This window comes from Anomaloglossus baeobatrachus, chromosome 1 (genome assembly GCF_048569485.1).
Source record: "Anomaloglossus baeobatrachus isolate aAnoBae1 chromosome 1, aAnoBae1.hap1, whole genome shotgun sequence".
NCBI classification, from domain to species: Eukaryota; Metazoa; Chordata; class Amphibia; order Anura; family Aromobatidae; genus Anomaloglossus; species Anomaloglossus baeobatrachus.
Window position 1 is genome coordinate 138820229 of NC_134353.1, and position 18740 is coordinate 138838968.

General features: G+C 39.4%; 1 protein-coding gene across 1 annotated transcript in view; it reads left to right on the forward strand.

The window, feature by feature from the left end:
- The window catches only part of TUSC3 (tumor suppressor candidate 3), a 425953-nt gene that overhangs the window by 378174 nt on the left and 29039 nt on the right, over positions 1-18740 (forward strand). Inside the window, exon 7 of the mRNA XM_075347077.1 lies at positions 15685-15748. Within this exon, the coding sequence (XP_075203192.1) occupies positions 15685-15748 (64 nt within the window). The remainder of the gene's footprint in view (positions 1-15684; positions 15749-18740) is intronic.

An 18740-nucleotide genomic window follows, 5' to 3' on the forward strand; every position in this document is an offset into this window, starting at 1 on the left:
TTTTTTTTAAACTCTATTGATTTAAACAATAGATAATTATCTGAGGGTACTCACCCTTTAAGGAATATTTCTGGTTAGGTAATAAGCCAAAAAGAAATGTTCTTTCTTAAATTTTTCCTAAACAATAGTTATGATGTGCTATAAAATATGCATAGTGATAATGAAAAATGTTAGACTATTACACATGTACAGAACTTCATACTATTTAAGCAAGTATTAACTACGCATGAGAAGAATCCTTCGGGTCTCTCGTCCAGGATATTAAACTGCAGCTAGAAGTTCAAGAAAAGTATAAAAAAAGCCTTTGGACTTTATGCAGGTGGTTTTGAATAATGTCTTTGTGCCTTAAGATGATAAAATTTATTAAAAAAAAAAAGCTGAAGACTCCGGCGCGATTTTTGCATAGAAAACTTCATTACACTAGTGAGATAAACTTTCAGATCCTTCTTAGTCTATCGGTAGAGTTCTCTAAGTCCAATGTGTTCTGATTTCCACTCCCTTGTTACGTTCCTGTCAGTCTATCACACAAAGAATCCCCAGAAGTGCACAAATAAACTGCTTTCTTCTTCCAAGTGTCCAAAGTCAATAATTAATTTCTCTTGTCCTTAAAGGTTTCCAAACAAAGATAAGGCCTGTCATAAACATAACTTACAAACTTACTTGATGTGGAGTTTTATGTTGGCTGCCAGAGTACATCACTCCATCATAAATCAAATAGTTCATTTATTTATGCCATGTTTTACAGAGAAGAAATCCTTTGAGAAATGTTCTCATTTTCAAGCATGTTCCATGTACATAATATATGTAGCTCTCGCTTCCTTTTCTATTACAGAGTATTAAACATTGAATTTGCTAGGGTGTATTTGCAAACCCCTTCCCAACATTGGTTGTACTGGTACGTCCTATTTCGGGTATTTTTCTATTGAGGTGGCTCAAGAGCTGAGCACTCAATATAGCTGATAGATGCTGGCTTGTTAAACAGCCAGCATCTGCCTCTAACAGCAGCCAACTATTGGAGATACTGTTTGCTCGTTACTGCACAGTTCTCAAAGTTTACTGCCAAAGGCAATTTATTTTTTTAGATTTTTTCTGAAAATTTTAGACTGAGTAAAGAAAAATATTAAGAGAGGCCATGTTACATATTTGTTCTACTGACACAAGGAGCATAATACAATATTTGAGGTAAGTGTTTTACGCCTCATGAACCTTACTGAATTATTATTATTGAAATGTAAGACTACAAACAGCTTTCTCTTAGAGCCCTTTCTCTCTGCGTTATTACCTATGTTCACTGGTCCCGTTGGGAATACATCTGAACCTCCCCGCAAAACGGGTTTCGAACGTATAAACCGATGGAGTTATTGACTGTAATGTTGCAGACTAAGGCTAGTTTCACACATCCGGCATTTCGTTTCGGCACACTCCAGTACAGTGTTAATACTGTACAATGGCATCGCGACAAGCTCCGGTCACATGCTCCAGTTACATAACAGCATGTGACCGGAGCTTGCCGCAATGCCATTGTACTGTATTACACTGTACCGGAGTGTGTCGGATCCGGCAATCCGGTGAAATGCCGGAAGTGTGAAACTAGCAAAAGTCGCCGTGTGCTCTGTCTTGCACCATTTTCGGGCACATACACTTTCTGCAGGCGGACACTTCTTTTTTCCACTTAATTTTCTTTGTGTCAACACTTTTTTCATTTTATCCTCATCCCCTCTATGGCTGCTTTAGGGGTGTTTCTCTTGCTTTTTGAAAGCCTCCAGTTGTATTCTGAATGCTTGTTTTTTTTATACCTTTAGAAAGTTGCCACTTCTGTGCAGAAAAGTCTTGTTATTAATTATAACCATTTTGGAAGCCCAAGGTTTTGATTCCTGCAGCACAGCCCGCTTAAACATGACCCGTTTCCATTTTTTGCTAGAAGCAGGAGTAAAGCCCTCTAACGATGTATGTCAGCCAAGTCAAATATCTAACCAATTTGTGACTTAAATCACAGGGTAGGATAAGTTAAATGTTTATGCAGTGTTCAGGTGCCAGTTTCCACCTGTCCTATTAGTTTGCAGGGCAGAGAACATCCCCATCTGTTATGCTGCTGTAAGGGAAGGTTTTATCATAACTTAATGGGGTATTCCAATCACATATAGTGAAAGCTTATTGCTCTAATATGCCATCAGTATGAATTTCTCACGATCCTGTGATTGCAAAGACAGCAATAGTTCTACCTCTTTACAACTGCAGCACGGCATTATTCTTTTAACGTAAAAATGGGATCTGGGGCCAAATCCATGCCACAACTCGCTCAATTTCAGATTCTCTGAAGGTTTTGGCATTTGGATTCTAATAAAACGTAAGTAATGGCATTTCTGAATTTAATGCCACTCCATTCTGTGTTGAGAATGCACTTTTAGATACAGCACATTTCTTTAAAGGGAACCTGTCAGATGCAATATGCACCCACAACCAGGAGCAGTTGTGGGTGCATATTGCTAATCCCTGCCTAACTGTCCCTGTATACACTATCATAGATAAAGAGATCGTTAGAAAAAGTATTTCTAAAGATCTTTTACCGCATGCTAATGATCAAGGGGACTAGTCCCCTGGGCGTTAGTCCCTTTTGCCAGTCGTCCCCCATTAGCATATTAGCATGCTCCTGTGGGTGTGCTATCATGCTAATAAATACGCAGCGTCACAGCATGATCTCACTCACCTCTTTGCCGCCATCACGTCTGACGGGGAATTTCAACTCAGCGCACATGACCCCGGAGTTTAAGTCATGCGCACTACTTCAGTTTGAAGCCAGGACATGTACAACCTGGCTTCATAGTGCGTATGACCCAAACTCCGGGGTCATGCACACTGAGCTGAAATCCCCCGTCGGATGCGATAGTGGCGGAGAGGTGAGTGAGATCATCCTGTGACGCTGCATATTCATTAGCATGATAGAATACCCACAGGGGCATACTAACATGCTAATGGGGGCGACTGGCAAGGGGAACTAATGCCCAGAGCACTAGTGCCCTTGCTCATTAGCATACGGTAAAAAATCTTTAGAAATACTTTTTCTAAAGATCACTTTATCTATGCTAGTGTATACAGGGACAGTTAGGCAGGGATTAGCAATATACACCCAGAACTGCTCGTGGTTATGGGTACATATTGCACCTGACAGGTTCACTTTAATATATGCTTATAATTACTTTTTTTTTTTGTACAAATGGAGCCTTTAATAAAGTAGGGCATGGTCAAGTTTCAGACAGCCTAATGCCCAAAAATCCAAGGTGCCCTAGATATTGGATCATACAATTTCTATATCTCTATTTGCCCAGCATGAACTTACAATCTTTGAATCAAGAACAGGAATAGAAAGTAAAGCATGCAGGATTTTCATGTTTCTATCAATGTTTACAACAATTGTTTGTCAAATGCCCTAATGTTCTGAGGGATCCAACATTTGAGCGTTGAAGAAGTGTCACTAGCAGCCACCACTGACCAGGAGAAGTGGCTCCAGTCTCTTGGGGTGTTTCTTGTCACCTCTGAGGAAGAGCAGAGTATTATATTTTGTAGCTTTTGTGATAATATGTGACTCTTCAAGCATCTAAATTGGTTTTGATCCTTTCATGAATGTATAATAATAAGTTAAAGAGAGTCCTGCTTGGTCTTTTAATTTCTCCTCTATATCACTGCTGTTTTTAACACTCCACTGAGAATATCTAGAAATGGCGTCAAAGCAGATCACTTTATTTTAAGTAATTGATTTTGCCTCATGGTTTTGAAACTCATGATATTCTTTATCTTGCCTTCATTAACTGAGAAACACATTTCATTGCTTGTGTTTTGTTATCAGACCATATAATTAGACCTGAAAGTATGATTTTTGTCATTATTAATTGTAAATTTCCCATGATATTCCTGCACTTACAACAAGAAATATGTGTTTGCTTGTCCATATTCAGTTACCCCATGCTACAATATATCATCACACATAGTGAGGGGCCGCATCCAGGTCTCCTCCACCCGCTGATTTTACAACACCTTTTAACCGAGTTTATGGAATAAAGATTATCCGGAAAAAGACATCAGCATTGGTGCGGTCTTATTCTTCTTTTGTATTGATATCATCACACATCCTCTAGTGAGATTTATGTCTCTAAAATCCAGTAATTATTTTGTTTTATCTTTTGAACTGTTCAAAGTAGCCAGTGTCTAATGTAGGACTGTAGTGTATATTATACTTATATATACTGATTATTACTGATGAGCAGATGTTTTAAAATTTGTATCCGTTGACTTTGACATATTTTCCCAAAAAATTTGACTCCCAGCAACTAGATAGATGCGAATTTAAATACTGGAAAGCTTGTAATTACTCAAAAAATATACATGGAGGAGCGGAGAGGACCCTACTGACCATAAGAGATAACACTCTACAGGAGAGTGAGAAAGAGAGGAACCCTGCTGACCATAAGAGCTTACACTCTACAGGATAGAGAAAGGAGCCTGCTGATCATAAGAGCTTGCATTCTACAGGAGAGTAAAGCTGGGTTTACACACTGCAACATCGCAAAGGACATCGCTGTAACGTCACCGGTTTTGTGACGTAACAGCGACCTCCCTAAGTCTCTGCTAAGTCGCTGGTGAGCTGTCAAACAGGCAAACCTGGCCAACAACTCAACAGCGATCCGGACCTGCAGAGCGACCTAGCTGGTTGTTGGGGACGTTGATAAGCAGCCTTTTGAAAGGGAAGTTGCTAACAAAGTCTCTGCAAAGTCTTTCACACACTGAAACTTTCCAGCGATGCATGCTGCACAGCGGGAAACAAAGGACCTAGGAATGGTCCTGAACGATTTGTAACGATTACAACTTCACAGCAGGGGCCGGGTTGCTGATAGGTTTCACACACTGCAACATCGCAAACAACATCGCTATTGCGTCACAAAACCGGTGACGTTACAGCGATGTCGTTTGAGATGTTGCAGTGTGTAAACCCAGCTTAAGAAAGAAAGATAGGAACTCTGCTTACCATATGAGGTGACACTCTACAGGAGAGTGTGGGAGAGGACAACTTAAAGCATAAAAGCTTACACTCTACAGGTGAGAGATGACTCCGCTGACCATAAGAGCTCACACTTTACAGGAGGGTGAGAGACAACCCCATTGACAATAAGAGCTTACACACTACAGGTGAGATAAAGAGACAACCCTGCTGGTCATAAGAGTTTATATCCTACATCAGACTGAGGGAGAGAAGACCCCACTGAGCATAACCGCTTATACTCCACAGAAGACTGAGAGAGGACCCTACTGATTATAAGAGCTTACATTCTACAGGAGAGAGAGGACCCTACTGAGTATAACCGCTTACCCTCTACAGAAGAGTGAGAGATTACCCTCCTGATCATAAGAGGTTACACGTTACATAAGAGAGAGCCTTATCGAGTGACTGAAGATGAAAAATAACTCTAATGTAAAACTGTGCTCCACTGGGAAACGCTGATCTGTGATGGTCCAGGTACTGACCACCACTAAACAATATATGATAATCCATAAAATGGCACAGGTGCAGGCTATTATGGGAGGGCCATGCAGCAATGGCAAATAATGATGTTTCAGCAGTTGGGTAAATTGTGGTGGGCAAGTATTGTTTCGTTTTGTTTTTTTAAATCAAATTTCCATTTTCACTCTCAAAATGATTGAAATTATGCGAAACCCTGAATTTCAGCAAATACGACTCAACTCAATTCATCGTGGATTGATCCGCTCATCTCTACTAGTAATATATAAATGCTAGAAGGTTAAGTTCAAATTCCAAGTTTGAAGATCTTGAAATGTTTTGTCTTAATAACATTTGAAGATTTTATGTCTTTCTGAATTTTAACATTTTCCCAATGTGACCTTTTGCAGATTCATTGTTTGCAAATTTTCCAAAAATAGTTGTAACCTGGTATTTGCTGGAACAGCCTACATTAAAATGAAATAGTATTTTAAGGAAAGGTTTAACAAGGGTTTTGAAAGCTAAGTAGCAGCATTTTATTGTTGGAGTTATCCCTGTCATTTCATATTGCATTATAATTGTAGGGTTTTTTTGACTGGCCTTGGAAAAGAATCTGTCTTCTTGTATAATTGTTAACTGTATGACATCTCTAAAGGAGACCATGGATTTCTCCTCCACTTTGTGCACAGTCTGAAAGCCGGCATTTCCCATAAACTAATTCTGTGATCATAATTACATTTGGCGCCTGACTTTCATTTATCGTGTTTTACAGAAGTTTTATTAATTAAGGTCTTTTTATTGCAAACAACATTATAATTGAAAATAATAAGCACTGGATAGCCTGCAGTCATTTCAGAAATTGTGTTTTTCATGGATTTGTTGCATTATCCATTTATTATAATTGTTGCTGATAAAATTAATGGCTATTTTTCTGATTTTGTTTTATGTTCAATCTGAGTCGTGCAGTCTGCACAATTACGTGTCTCACTAGTCCACTGTATTTTAGCTGCCATGCCCCCGAAGCTTCACAGATATTTTGTTTTGCATAGAAGATATGCTGTCTTAGCTGTAAGAGAAAAGGGACATCCTTTGATGCAGCAAATACACACCAATTTTAGGGTACGTGCCCACAAGCAGTGTTCCCAGCATGCTGCAGCTGCGTCCAAAATGCTGCGTTGTACAGTACAAACCCAGTGGATGGGATTGCCAAAAATTCCATGCCCACCGTGCTTCTTTTTCCCACAGCAAACACTGACCTGCCGTGCGACTCTCCGAGCCACAGCATGTCAATTGTTTGCTGCGGAATCACAAGCGTCCTCTGCAGGGACAACACCGCGAGAGACTGCAGCGCCCCGAGCCCAAATCATGGGCTCAGGCCGCTGCGTTTTACTGCGGAGGAGACTCGCGGTCCCACAGGTCAGGACCCACCGCATTCAGGATGCAGCAGGTCCTGATCATGGGCACGTACCCTTAGTGTGCCACCTGACAACATAAAACCCAAAGTAGGACCAGTGTGATGTTCCCTCCTGAAGGCCTCAATATGCATTGCTCACATAATCTTCAGCCAATCTCCAGCTATCATTGTATCCAAGACTACAGCAAAAGAGGATAGACACAAGGTATTTATACTCATCAGCAAAGTCCCTTCGAGGACAAAGATTTCATAGCAAACTGGGGCTTCATGATGTCTTCTGCAAGCTCTTTTGAAGAAACACAAAGAAGTGGGCAACATTGAGGACTGTAGGCAAAGCCAAGCATACTTAGTACAATAGATGAAGGATATGCTTCTGCCCTTTAAAATCGGAAGATGTCCAGCAGTACCAGATCAGTACTGACAGCAAGCATTGGGAACCAGTTGCACCAATTTACTGTACAGAGAAGGCTGTCCATAAGCTATACCTTCATCATAGAAGCAATGCCAAATGACTTAACTTAAGCACAAAAACTTAGGAAATGGGGTGCAGAAAAATGGCAGCAGGTGATAAGTCAAAATTTGAAATATTTGGCTTTAACGAAGGCTGTTTATTGTCGACGGGTTAACACTAGAACTACTGGACTCGTGACACCTATATAGAAATACATGGTGCAAAGTAGTCAAAATGACTACCTCAGTAGTTCTAGTGTTAAAGGGCTTGTATAATAATGAATATCTGTAAGCAATAATGAAGCATGATGGAATTTCCTTACAAGTTTGCAGCTACATTTCTGCAAAAGAAGTTGAGGATTTTATTAGTATCAATGGTGTCCTCAGTGCAGAGAAATATAGGCAGATATTTATCCATCATGCAATTCAATCAGGGAGGCATCTGGTCCAAAGTTGTTTTGCAGCAGGTCAATGACCCCAAACATGCAGCCAATGTCATGAAGGACTATTTTTAGCCTAAAGCAGGAGACCTGCTGATGATGTAGCCCCCACAGAGCCTTGATTTTAAAATCATCGAGCCTGTGTGGGACTACATGAAAATACAGGAGGAGTCGCACTAGCCTACATTAACAGAACATCTGTGGTTAGTTCCCCAAGATGATTGGAACAACATACCTGTCGAGTTCCTTTGAAAACAGTCTGCAAGTGTACCGAAAATAATTTATGATGAGACAACTCCTTGTTAAATACTGTATTCCACAGTCTAAAAGAAAAATAGCAGTTTCTCAACTTCCACAGCAGCAATATTGGCACCGGGCCTCCCGGTAATGTGCGTGCATCAATCGGACAATCCGCTAATGTTAGTTCTCTGCAGTAGTAGTATAACAAACTGGAACAGGGCTTGTGTGGGAGGTATTTCTTATTTTTATTTTATACTGGTCAGTACGGTATTAAGAAGAGATTGTCCAAGTAGTCGACAACCACCTTAACATAAAATCTTTAGCGTAGTTATGATGCAAAAAAGCAAAAATAATCCAGCTCTTCAGGTGAAAAAGACTTCAGGTTTATTTCAACATGCAAGAAAAACAGATAGCATGACCAGCGCTACGCGTTTCAGGTGAAAAGAATCACCCTTAATCATGATTAAGAGGTGGATTATTTTTGCTTTTTTGGTGTATTTTGGGTCGGGGCAGTGCCTGTCCGTGCTCCAGGGAAGACGCTAAATGGAGTAGTTGCATAGACGGTGAACTGAATATCATATATGTAGTTATGATGCATTTGCTACAGCTTTGCCTAATCAAATTGTGGACTAAATATATTTATTTTATTCAAGTGGAATTAACATGTTGAAGATCTCCATAGAATATCCCATAGAGTAGAGTCCCTCACTCCACCCTAAAACAGTCCAAAAATGTTTATATATTAGATCCAGTTGCCAACATTTCATCTTGAAATGAGGTGTAACCTAATAGCATTTATGTTATGCTCAGTGGGCGAGTATTGTATTAGTGGGTCCACTGGACCAAAGCCACTGTTCTCTTGCCTGGGGGAGTGAACTGGATCTGCCACCGAGTCTCCACTACTACCATCGGAGGTGGTAGCAGGTACACACGCTGGTAAGCAGAGGGCAGCCCAGGTGATCTGCGGTACCTCGACAGCTGGCGCCACGGACACAGCACATGGCCGCAGCAGCAGGCAAAGTAGTGGATCCATCCAGAATGATGAATGGATGGATGGATGGCTACGGCAGCAGTAACCAGCGTGGATACTTGCGGCAGCAGAAAGTCGGTGTAGGTGTTGTACCAGCAGCAGCAGTAGATAAGGAGTACACTGCAACAGAGGTATAAATCAGCATCAAACAGAAGCACAATATCAGCAGTGGCAGCAGCACTGAGTACCTGAGAACTAGCAACTTAACAAACTTGTTGCCCAGGCATTTCTCTTAAGGAAAAAGTGCCTTAAATACCTGCAGCCTCTCAGCTGATCTGAGAGGTCACTTCTGGGTGAGGCCACTCAGGCCCTTTAAGAAAACGGGCGTATCTCGCCCGCATCCTACGGTCAGTTGCAGGAGGCCTGTGAGATGTGCACAGCATCCGGGAGACAGCAGCATGGACTGGGGATGAGGCGGCCACCATAGCACAGCCAGGCAGGTGAGAGAGCCGACGTTCCCTCCGGGGGAGGGGAACAGGATAGTGCGTGATGCCGGTATGGGTATTACAAATTACTTGTGCTGATTCTTAATACTGTGGAGTAATAGAGGAGTCTCTTGCAGCTTCAGGGTCCATGGCTATGGTGCAACATTGTCTTTTACTGGCACCATTTTAGAAGAATGTGCATTTGGACCAATTTTTGTTTCACTTTTTCTTATTTTTGTTTATTTTTCTATAAATTCAATTTGAAGACATAGAAAGTGTTACAGTAAGCATACAGATGTTTGAAAAGCTCAGTTTCTTTCGCCTGGAGTAGCTCGTCTGCAGCCATTTGTTGTGTGTTTACCAAAGGGACTAGAAGAGTAGAGCTGCACCAGATGGCCACCTGTAGGAACAACCCATATGGCCTTGTCTGTTTTCAGAAAAAAATGTGCTGGAAGGAAACATTATATCAAGCTCCGTTTTGTCAGACGAGACTGTAATGTGCTTTAAATTTTAAATGTTCTGAAAACCTCTTACCTTACGCTTCTGTTTAGACCTGAAAGGTTTCGTAATGAGAAGCCGTTATGCTGAGAATGCAAAGTAAACTTCGAAACTACTTTCCGACAGACAGTAAACCATGTGGGATTCCGAACATCTGGACTGGGACTATTGCGAGCATTAAGTAAAACTCCACATACACAGCAGACTGCACTTAATTTTTGCGTGCTAGACTGTTTATGTTTGTTGTGCAACATTTCTGGATAATTAAAAGATGCTTGTTGGTCTTTTCTTATACATTTTGGTACAAATATAAAATTTAATGCTATGTAAAAAGGTTGTTTGGTAAACGGCATAAGAAAATTATGGAACACATCAAAGTGGTTAATAATAAATATTAAAAGAATGTAATAATCTATAGAAAGTAACTCATAGATATTAGTTTATTGTTGGTTACTGACTTCAGCTAACATGCTGAAGCTGCTCACAATAAACTAATGAGTTTTAAGAATAAAAAGTTAGTTGCCTAAAACAGTGTGAATCTTATATCTTAAAGAGCAACCATCACTTCAATTTCTACTTAATAAATCAATGGTACACATTAAAATGAGCAACTTTGTAATATATCTCATAGGACAAATTTGCTTCTTTCTTTTCCTAAAGTAATTCATTCAATTCCAAAATTTTCAATTCACAGGTAAAATCTGTATTCAGTGAAGACTTTTCCATTACTGAGATTGAAAATGGCAGTTCAGAGTAGGTACCCAGTATATGAGGTATGCCTTGACGTGGCTACTGGACAGATATAAAAATGGCCATTTTTGTATACTAAGTATCTAAATTTTTACTTATATTTCCTTCAGCAGTAATGCATATCTATATTCTTACATACATGGTTTTCATGCTTTAGCATTTCAGAGTGCAACGGTCTTCTTTTTTTGTCACTTCATGTTCTTTTCAGTTATGCACCTATACACATTGCAGTTTTGGGAGGCAGTCAGTTTTTTGCCTAGAATAATGGGGGTCATGCCTTCTAACCATGCACCCCTCCCCACTAGTCACAGGTGATTTTATTCTCTATAGCAGGTTCCTACTTGCCCATACACAGGAGGTTTTTAAACCCAGAGAGAGGCTTCAGTTCAGAGTAGGTAACCAGTATGCAAGGTAACTGGGCACATATAAAAATGTACATTTTTGTATGCTGAATATCGAAAAATGTTCTTAATTTCCTTTAGCAGTAATGCATATTTATATTCTTACATTCATGGTTTTCATGCTTTGGCATTTCAGTGTGCAACTGTCTCCTTTTTTGTCATTTTTTTAAAACAGATTTTACCCATGAGTTGAAAATTTTGGGACTGATTGATCAGTTCTGGCGTAGAAAGAAGCTAATTTCTCTGATAAGATATATTACAACGTTGCTTATTTTTATGTGTACTATGAATTTATTAAATAAAAATTAAAATGACGAATACGCTTTAAATTAATTGTGTAAAAAATATATTCTTGATTATATGACATGACCAAAGGTCTTGGAACAAACTAGCTAACGAATTCCTAACCCTGAGTAACTTCAGAAGTTCCTACATAAAGAAATATTTCATCTGCTCAGTAAAGCAAAGCCCTGAGACAGTGCCAGACAAAAGTATTGCGACACAGCGCTAAATCTTGGGATTCAAGTTTTTCATTGCCTCAGGTTGTACTATCCACCATGCATCTGCCGTTCCATGGCTGATCCGTTGGATGCCAGTCTGATGTCACCTATCTCAATACCAAGTGTTAGACGTTGTAGTGTGAAGCTCTGATACTTAATTCTGGAACACTGGAAACGTGTTCTGTACTAACAGTCTGGTGGAGGAGTCTGGATTTGGTGAACACTTGGACATTGTGACCTGCCTGACTCCATTGTGCCAACTGTTATTGCTATTGATTTTTTTATTGTTTACCTAGGTCCTTTAGTTTCATTCAATAGAAATCTTAATGATCCAACATGCAATGACATTTTGGATAATTGTATGCTTCCAATTTTGTGACAAAGTAAAGTCCATAAAGACAAGTATGGGTTTGGCGTATAAGAAAATGACTCTTTGCAGAGTACCCTGTTTTCAACTGTATCAAACATCAGTTTCCGACCTCGCAAATGGTCTTGTGGATGATTGGGCAAATATTCCAAAGACCCCTCCAAAATCTTTTAGAAAGCCTCCCCAGGAGAGTGGAAGTTGTTATAGCTACAAAGAGGAAATCAACTCTATATTAACCCCTATGGATTTAAACTACAATGTCATAAAAACTCCTTTAAGTGTAATGTGTTCATGCCCCAATGCTTCTATCTATATCGTATGTGTCTAATATTACTCAGAATTTTTCAATTTAAGGCATATTTTAAAACTTTCATATCAAGCTGTTTCAACTGTCACTATTATTTCATCTTTTCTGTGTCTTTAGATGTTGAAAGTGATGACATTAGACGTTCTGCGTTACATTTGCAGAGACAATGTTTCAACATCAAAAACTTCTCCAGCACACCACTTTAAAGCCATCCTCTACTTGGACAGTCTTTACTTGTTAGAAGTTTACTTGGACAGATGATCACAAGGTGTCCTGTAATCTGTGGATAAACCTATCAGTAAATTCTCAATTTTCCGACATCATCTCCACTATAGAGAAAATTCAGCTTTACACACTGCTCATTGAAATGAATGGGAGGCCTATGTATTAAAGAACAGGACATCCAGTGCAAGAGATGCTTTTTGTAATTGTTGACCACTCTGGCCAAGAAAAGATTCTCCTGATCGAGCAATCCCCTCTATTAAATTAGAATTTTGTAATGGAGATTATGAATATTATTTGTAATGCTAGGTATGGGGAAGTACCAAGCGAATGGCGACAGAGAAAACATGTGTCTATGGAAGGGAGACATGGTGACCCCTTAGCAAGCCTACTACTGGCCACTGGCTTCCCTCACCACCCTAGATAGGTTCCACACCTATGCGGCAAGAGGATACCTTACCCTGGCTAACCCGGAGATGGGCCCTAGGTAGGGAACATATTGGGATGAGAACTTAGTCAACCCCACTAAGTACTAAAATACACACAAGGGATACACACTGGGGAAAGGAAATTAACTTATCTCCACTCAGGGACAGAAACTGTAATAACAAAGTTTCTTCGGATGCATACAAGTCAATTGCTTGCACTCAAGACTAGAGATGAGCGAACCTTTTGGAAGTTTGGTTCACCAGGTACATTCAAACTTTACGAAAATTTTGGATTTTAACTAACTTGAGCCAAACCTCAATGAAAGTCAGTAATTGGGCAATTCGTGGCTCCACCCACATGCTTCCAGCCATAAGCAGAACACTTCCAAGGGAGGGTAGGTGGGGTTTTTCAAATTATTATTAATTTTTTTTTTTATTTTTTTTTTTTAAGGAAAAAACAAAAATATTTTCAGCCTACTGTAATACCTGTAATGCACTTCCAATATGATGCACAGATAACACCAGGATTGGGGTTCCCAGCATAGAGCAGCAGCAAAAATTGTAGGTAAATTCCAGCACCAAATAGGATACCATCCAAACATTTTTTTTGTAAAAATAGAAAATTCTTTATTGAATCTTCATATTAAAAATAGAACACACAGATTTAAAGTCCATGAATAACACCTGACGTGTTTCGGATCTATAGGTGAGATCGTTACTCAGAGTAAGCTTTGTTTTTTTGGAAGTCGGTTTTCGAACTCGAACTTAAAACATCGAACCTCAGGTTCTCTCATCTCTACTCAAGACTTGTAAAGGGTTTTAAAACCTATCACCAGCAAAGGGGAATGACAGTATTTAAAGACACTAAGAGATATGCTGATGATCAACAGCTGAAAAGTGAGGAAATCTACAAGGTCCCAAAGAGAAAGGGATTAACCCCAAGCAAGGAAAAAGGGAAACTCAGAGAGCAGCTTGTGTAGCCAAACACTGCAAACGTCTACATCCAGACACCACAAGACTGTCTCTCAATCTTGACACACCCATGACATTATTATTCTTTATTTGAGAATCCCTTTTAAGGGGGAACTTGTCAGTAGAAAAATTTACCTTCAACCATGGTGCCAATCTGCAGGTAATGTGCAGACTAACATGATGTTTAACTGCAGAGAGAAAATGAAGTTATATTCTCAATGTGGCTTATCATTTCCAGCAATCAGGGTGGTATCAATGGCAGTAAAGAGTCAACGCTTACTAAACAGTGAGCACACTGTAGTCTCGCCCACTAGTGACTGAGTGACCCTGCTCCACACATGCCTTTCCAATCACCTTATTGGTATATCCGATCCCAGCCCACAGCGATCAGGGGAAAAAAAAAACTTCATTATTTCTCTCCTGCCACAAACAAAATCAGCCTCGGGGGTTAGAGAAAGTGACCATGTGTTCCTTTATTGTGCTTTACCCATCCCGTCCTACACTTTTTTTTTTTTTTTTAAGTAAAACAAAGCTTTATTATGATAGATATTTCTTTTAATGCTAAATTCACATGAGTATAAACAATTATTTGATTTTGAGCTATAAAAAGTAGACAAGTTTTCATCTGTATGGCATCCATATGACTTTTGTTTGTTTTCTTTTTATATTAGCAGTTAAAAAAATTACAAGGCCAAATAGTTTCCTAGGGAAAGAATTGCAATATATCTGTTAAAATGTATGCCCTTTGGTTGATCCGTATTTCAACTCTGATTTTTTTATTGTTCTACCTTACACTTGAAAATTTTAGTCTCATCCGAAATGTGGAAAAGACTAATGCATGCCGTAATTTCTTCACATTGTCTGAGCCGTCCGATTGAATTACATCAGTCCTTGTGCCTTCCACATCCTTTTGTACTCGCATCAATAATATTTGTGCGAACATGTATTTTTTTAAACCTTTTTTCAAGTCGCCCAACTTTTTTTTTGCTTCACAAACATATTAAAACATCACATAAGGCTTTGTAACTTTCAACATGTTATTTTCATGTTAACTCACAGTATCAGAATGGTGTTCGCTTTTGTAACTATATTTTATTTTGCTGCAATGCTTTTCTAAAATCTATATTTTTTACATGACTCATTATGTCTGTGATAATCTGCACTTCAGAATATTTTGTGTTGTGTGAACCGGTCCGTACCACTTTTTCCTTACGTAGTTCCATTTGATGCACCACAAGTCATTGTAATGTATGGCACATTAACATTGTTTCTAAGCCTGAAAAAAGGCAAGCGTCCATTCAGTTCATCCTATTATCCTGCAATGTCAAATATTATGTACTGTATGTCATATATTAAGCATTCATAGTTATTGCAGCAAAGAGCCCAAGGTGACAAGAGTCACACGTGCCGCTTCCCGCATCCACTGTATATACCAGTATGTAGTGAGCTGACAGTGTATGTGGAATAGTGAAAGAAGAGGTAAAGGACATATTCTCTCACGTCCGGCCTTAATACATTGTCACTTTGTCAGCCAGTCTCAATTTACTTCCTCCTAAAACCAGTTACTGCACCATATAAACGGTGAATAGAGGGCAGGCTGTCAATATGTGATTGGCATAATAAGTTTGTCAAAATGGACAGAGGGGTTTACAGTTCATATGAGACTAGTAGGATGGGTAAATATATTAACATTAGAATAAAATCTATGTGAACCATGTTTATTACTACTAATACCTTTTTTTTTTCCAGAGCTACATTCATGGGAGCAGCCAGGCTCAGTTTGTCGCAGAATCTCATATTATCCTGTTGCTGAATATCCTTCTGATCACGTAAAATAAATGCTTTTGTTATTGCTCTGGTTCTCTTTTTTTAGCAATGACATAACTGTCCTTTATACCCAGGCTTGTAGGAAGGTAGGTGCTTATGGTTTATAGAGTCGGGACTGTAATCAGCAGGGTTGTTACAAATAATGTCTGCAATAATCATTTCAGTGGCTTTCTAGTGTAATGTTCTCTGGAACTGTATTCTTTAGCTGGGCTGAGCACTATGCAAGGCAGAGGCTCTTTACACATAGAAAATATATGATATTGTACATAGTAGAGAGTGCACAATGGCTAGGGGAACAAGTACGAGTTAGTTTTTTAAGGGGTATGAGAAAATGATGCCTGCTTGCAGAAACAGTAGCACTTGTGCCTGTCAATAGTGTTTGCTATTGCAGGTGGGCAATAGAAGGTTATACCATCAAGGGGTAGGTAATAAATGTTTCCTCGGTGGGTGTCCGAAAAATAAGAGCCCTAAAACAGACAGGACGAAAGCTTGTATGCCAAAACTAGTCTCTGACTAATCTCCCGTTTTGTCACTGCTATTCTTGCTGGATTTTTTAATATTTTTTCAATAAAAATTACATGATTTTACTCACATCTTCTGGTTACTGAGGAACACCGCTGGATTTGCTTCTGCCTTGTTTCACACTAAAACAGGGGTGTATCATCCATGTGGTTAGAGCAGTAGTGCATCGATGTGCAACGACTGCTGTTATCCCTTTTGCAAATTTATGGGAGCACAGGTCTTGCATATGCATTGTCCCTTCATTCACATGTAACACAGGACCTCTATTCTTAGGATTTATGAGGGTTCGAACAATTAGACCCTCCCATCCCCACAATTATACCAAGTTTAATTTAACGTGATGTGATATAGCAACCGACAATGTTGTAAATGGCCGGTATGTGTCGCATAGGCGGACATCCTCTATAATCTGAACCTGGAATGTTTCTCTGGGACTTGTAGTTCCATGAGGATTTTAGTATACATTCAGGGCTGGGTTCATGGGATGGTCATGAGTGATTGGCGGGACTGACCATCCACATACCTCCCATACATATGTGTGTCTAATATTGTTTGTCAAATGATCTCTGCATGCTGGTGGGAACCATCTTGGTTAGAGCATATGTACAGGAGCTCCTGGGCATGCAGAGCTAGCAAGGGCTCTGAACCTTCAGGGAGCTGCAGAATCCACTGAGGCTCTGGACTAATGGCAGGAGCCATTAATCTGTTTGATTTACATAGACTGTTTTATCCGGAAGTGAATAAACCGACTGGATTGTTTAAATGACAAATCATTGATGCGTGCCTTAGTTCCGCTGCCAGACGAGTGTCCCCCAATACATTCAGTGAGCACAGCATCACAGTGGACATAACCAGAGCATTTGACAGACCCATTTTAAGAATCGGTGGTGATCTCTGTGGTGAGGTTTCTACCGATCTGCAAGTTATCACCTGTACTTGGGATTGGACAATTTTTGTGATCTATTTTCAGATTTGGTGGGGTCTCAGCGATAGATCCGCAAGATATAATCTATCTTGTGTATAGGTGATAACTTTAAATTCTGAGAATAATCTTGAATAACTGTCTCAGTACAAAATACAGTTACAATACAATAACCCTAAACATACTGCCAAAACGATAATGGAATTGGTTCAATTAAACCATAGTCATGTGTTTGGCTTAAAGTCTCGACCTAGATCCCATTTAGAATCTGTGGCAGGATTTGAAAATTGCTGTTCACAGAGGCTTTTCACCCAATATCATTGAGCTAGAGCTATTTCTCAAAGAAAAATGAGCTCAAATTTCAACTTCTAGAAGTGCAGAATGTAAAGGAAACAAGAATGTGATATGGAAATCTTTTATAGCCAGAAGTGGGATTCAATTTGTTAACAACAGTTTTCCTATTTGTCACACCCATTTTCCCAGCCACTCCCATTTTCACATACTTTCTTGAAATAAAAATACAGGTAATGGTAACTGAAAGTAAAAGCGCTTTCCCCTTCTTACCCCACCTGTACCTTCATTTATATTCTCAATGCCTCCTGTCCATTACACGTTGTTCCAGTCACTGTCAGTCACTTCTTACTATAGTAAATAGTATTAAAGTGTTTTTTACAAGTGTTGAAAATTGGTACTAAAGAAACTGTGCTCGTATTGGATAGGATGTCCTCCTGTCGATCTGTCATCTCAACTGATTGCTGCACCTAATCTCTGACCTCAGTAGCCACAGGCCAAATATGCATGATATACCGCCACACCACACATTACCACCATATAGTGACCGACTAATACTAAATACAAGGTGGAAATACCACTACACCATGACCAAACCACCATATAGTGAGCAAATAATACCAAATACAAGGGACAAATACCACCATACCAAAACCAGACCACATATAAACACCATATAGTGGTCAAATACTGATCATTATAAAAACACACAATAAACAAGCATGACTGTTATACACAGGAGCTTTGTATACTTTGTATAGTGTACAAGTAATACAGTGATCAACGGTGACATTATATACAGGAGCTCTGTGTATAGTGTACAGATAATTTAGTAATTACCAATGACAATTATACACATAAGCTCTGTATATACTATATAGTGTGTGTGTGTGTGTGCGTGTTTGTGTATGTAATGCACTGACTTCCCAGTGATGTCTCTAGGTTAACTAATTAATCTTTGCATTTCTTTTTCATCTGGCGCACACCATTATCACAGCTTACAGCTAGGACTCAACTCATTTCATGCAGAAAATAACTCACCAACATCTATAGCTGATCATTTCTAGAACACATTCACTTACTTCTGTACTGTGCCATATGAAGGCAAAAGGACACAGTGCCACCCATGCACAGTAAAAGGACCTCCCTCACCCCCATTGAAAACAGTATCCTCAAAAGTGAAATATATTACTGCAGTAATAATCTCCTTTAATTGGCCCCTACAATAATTAGGCCCCCACAC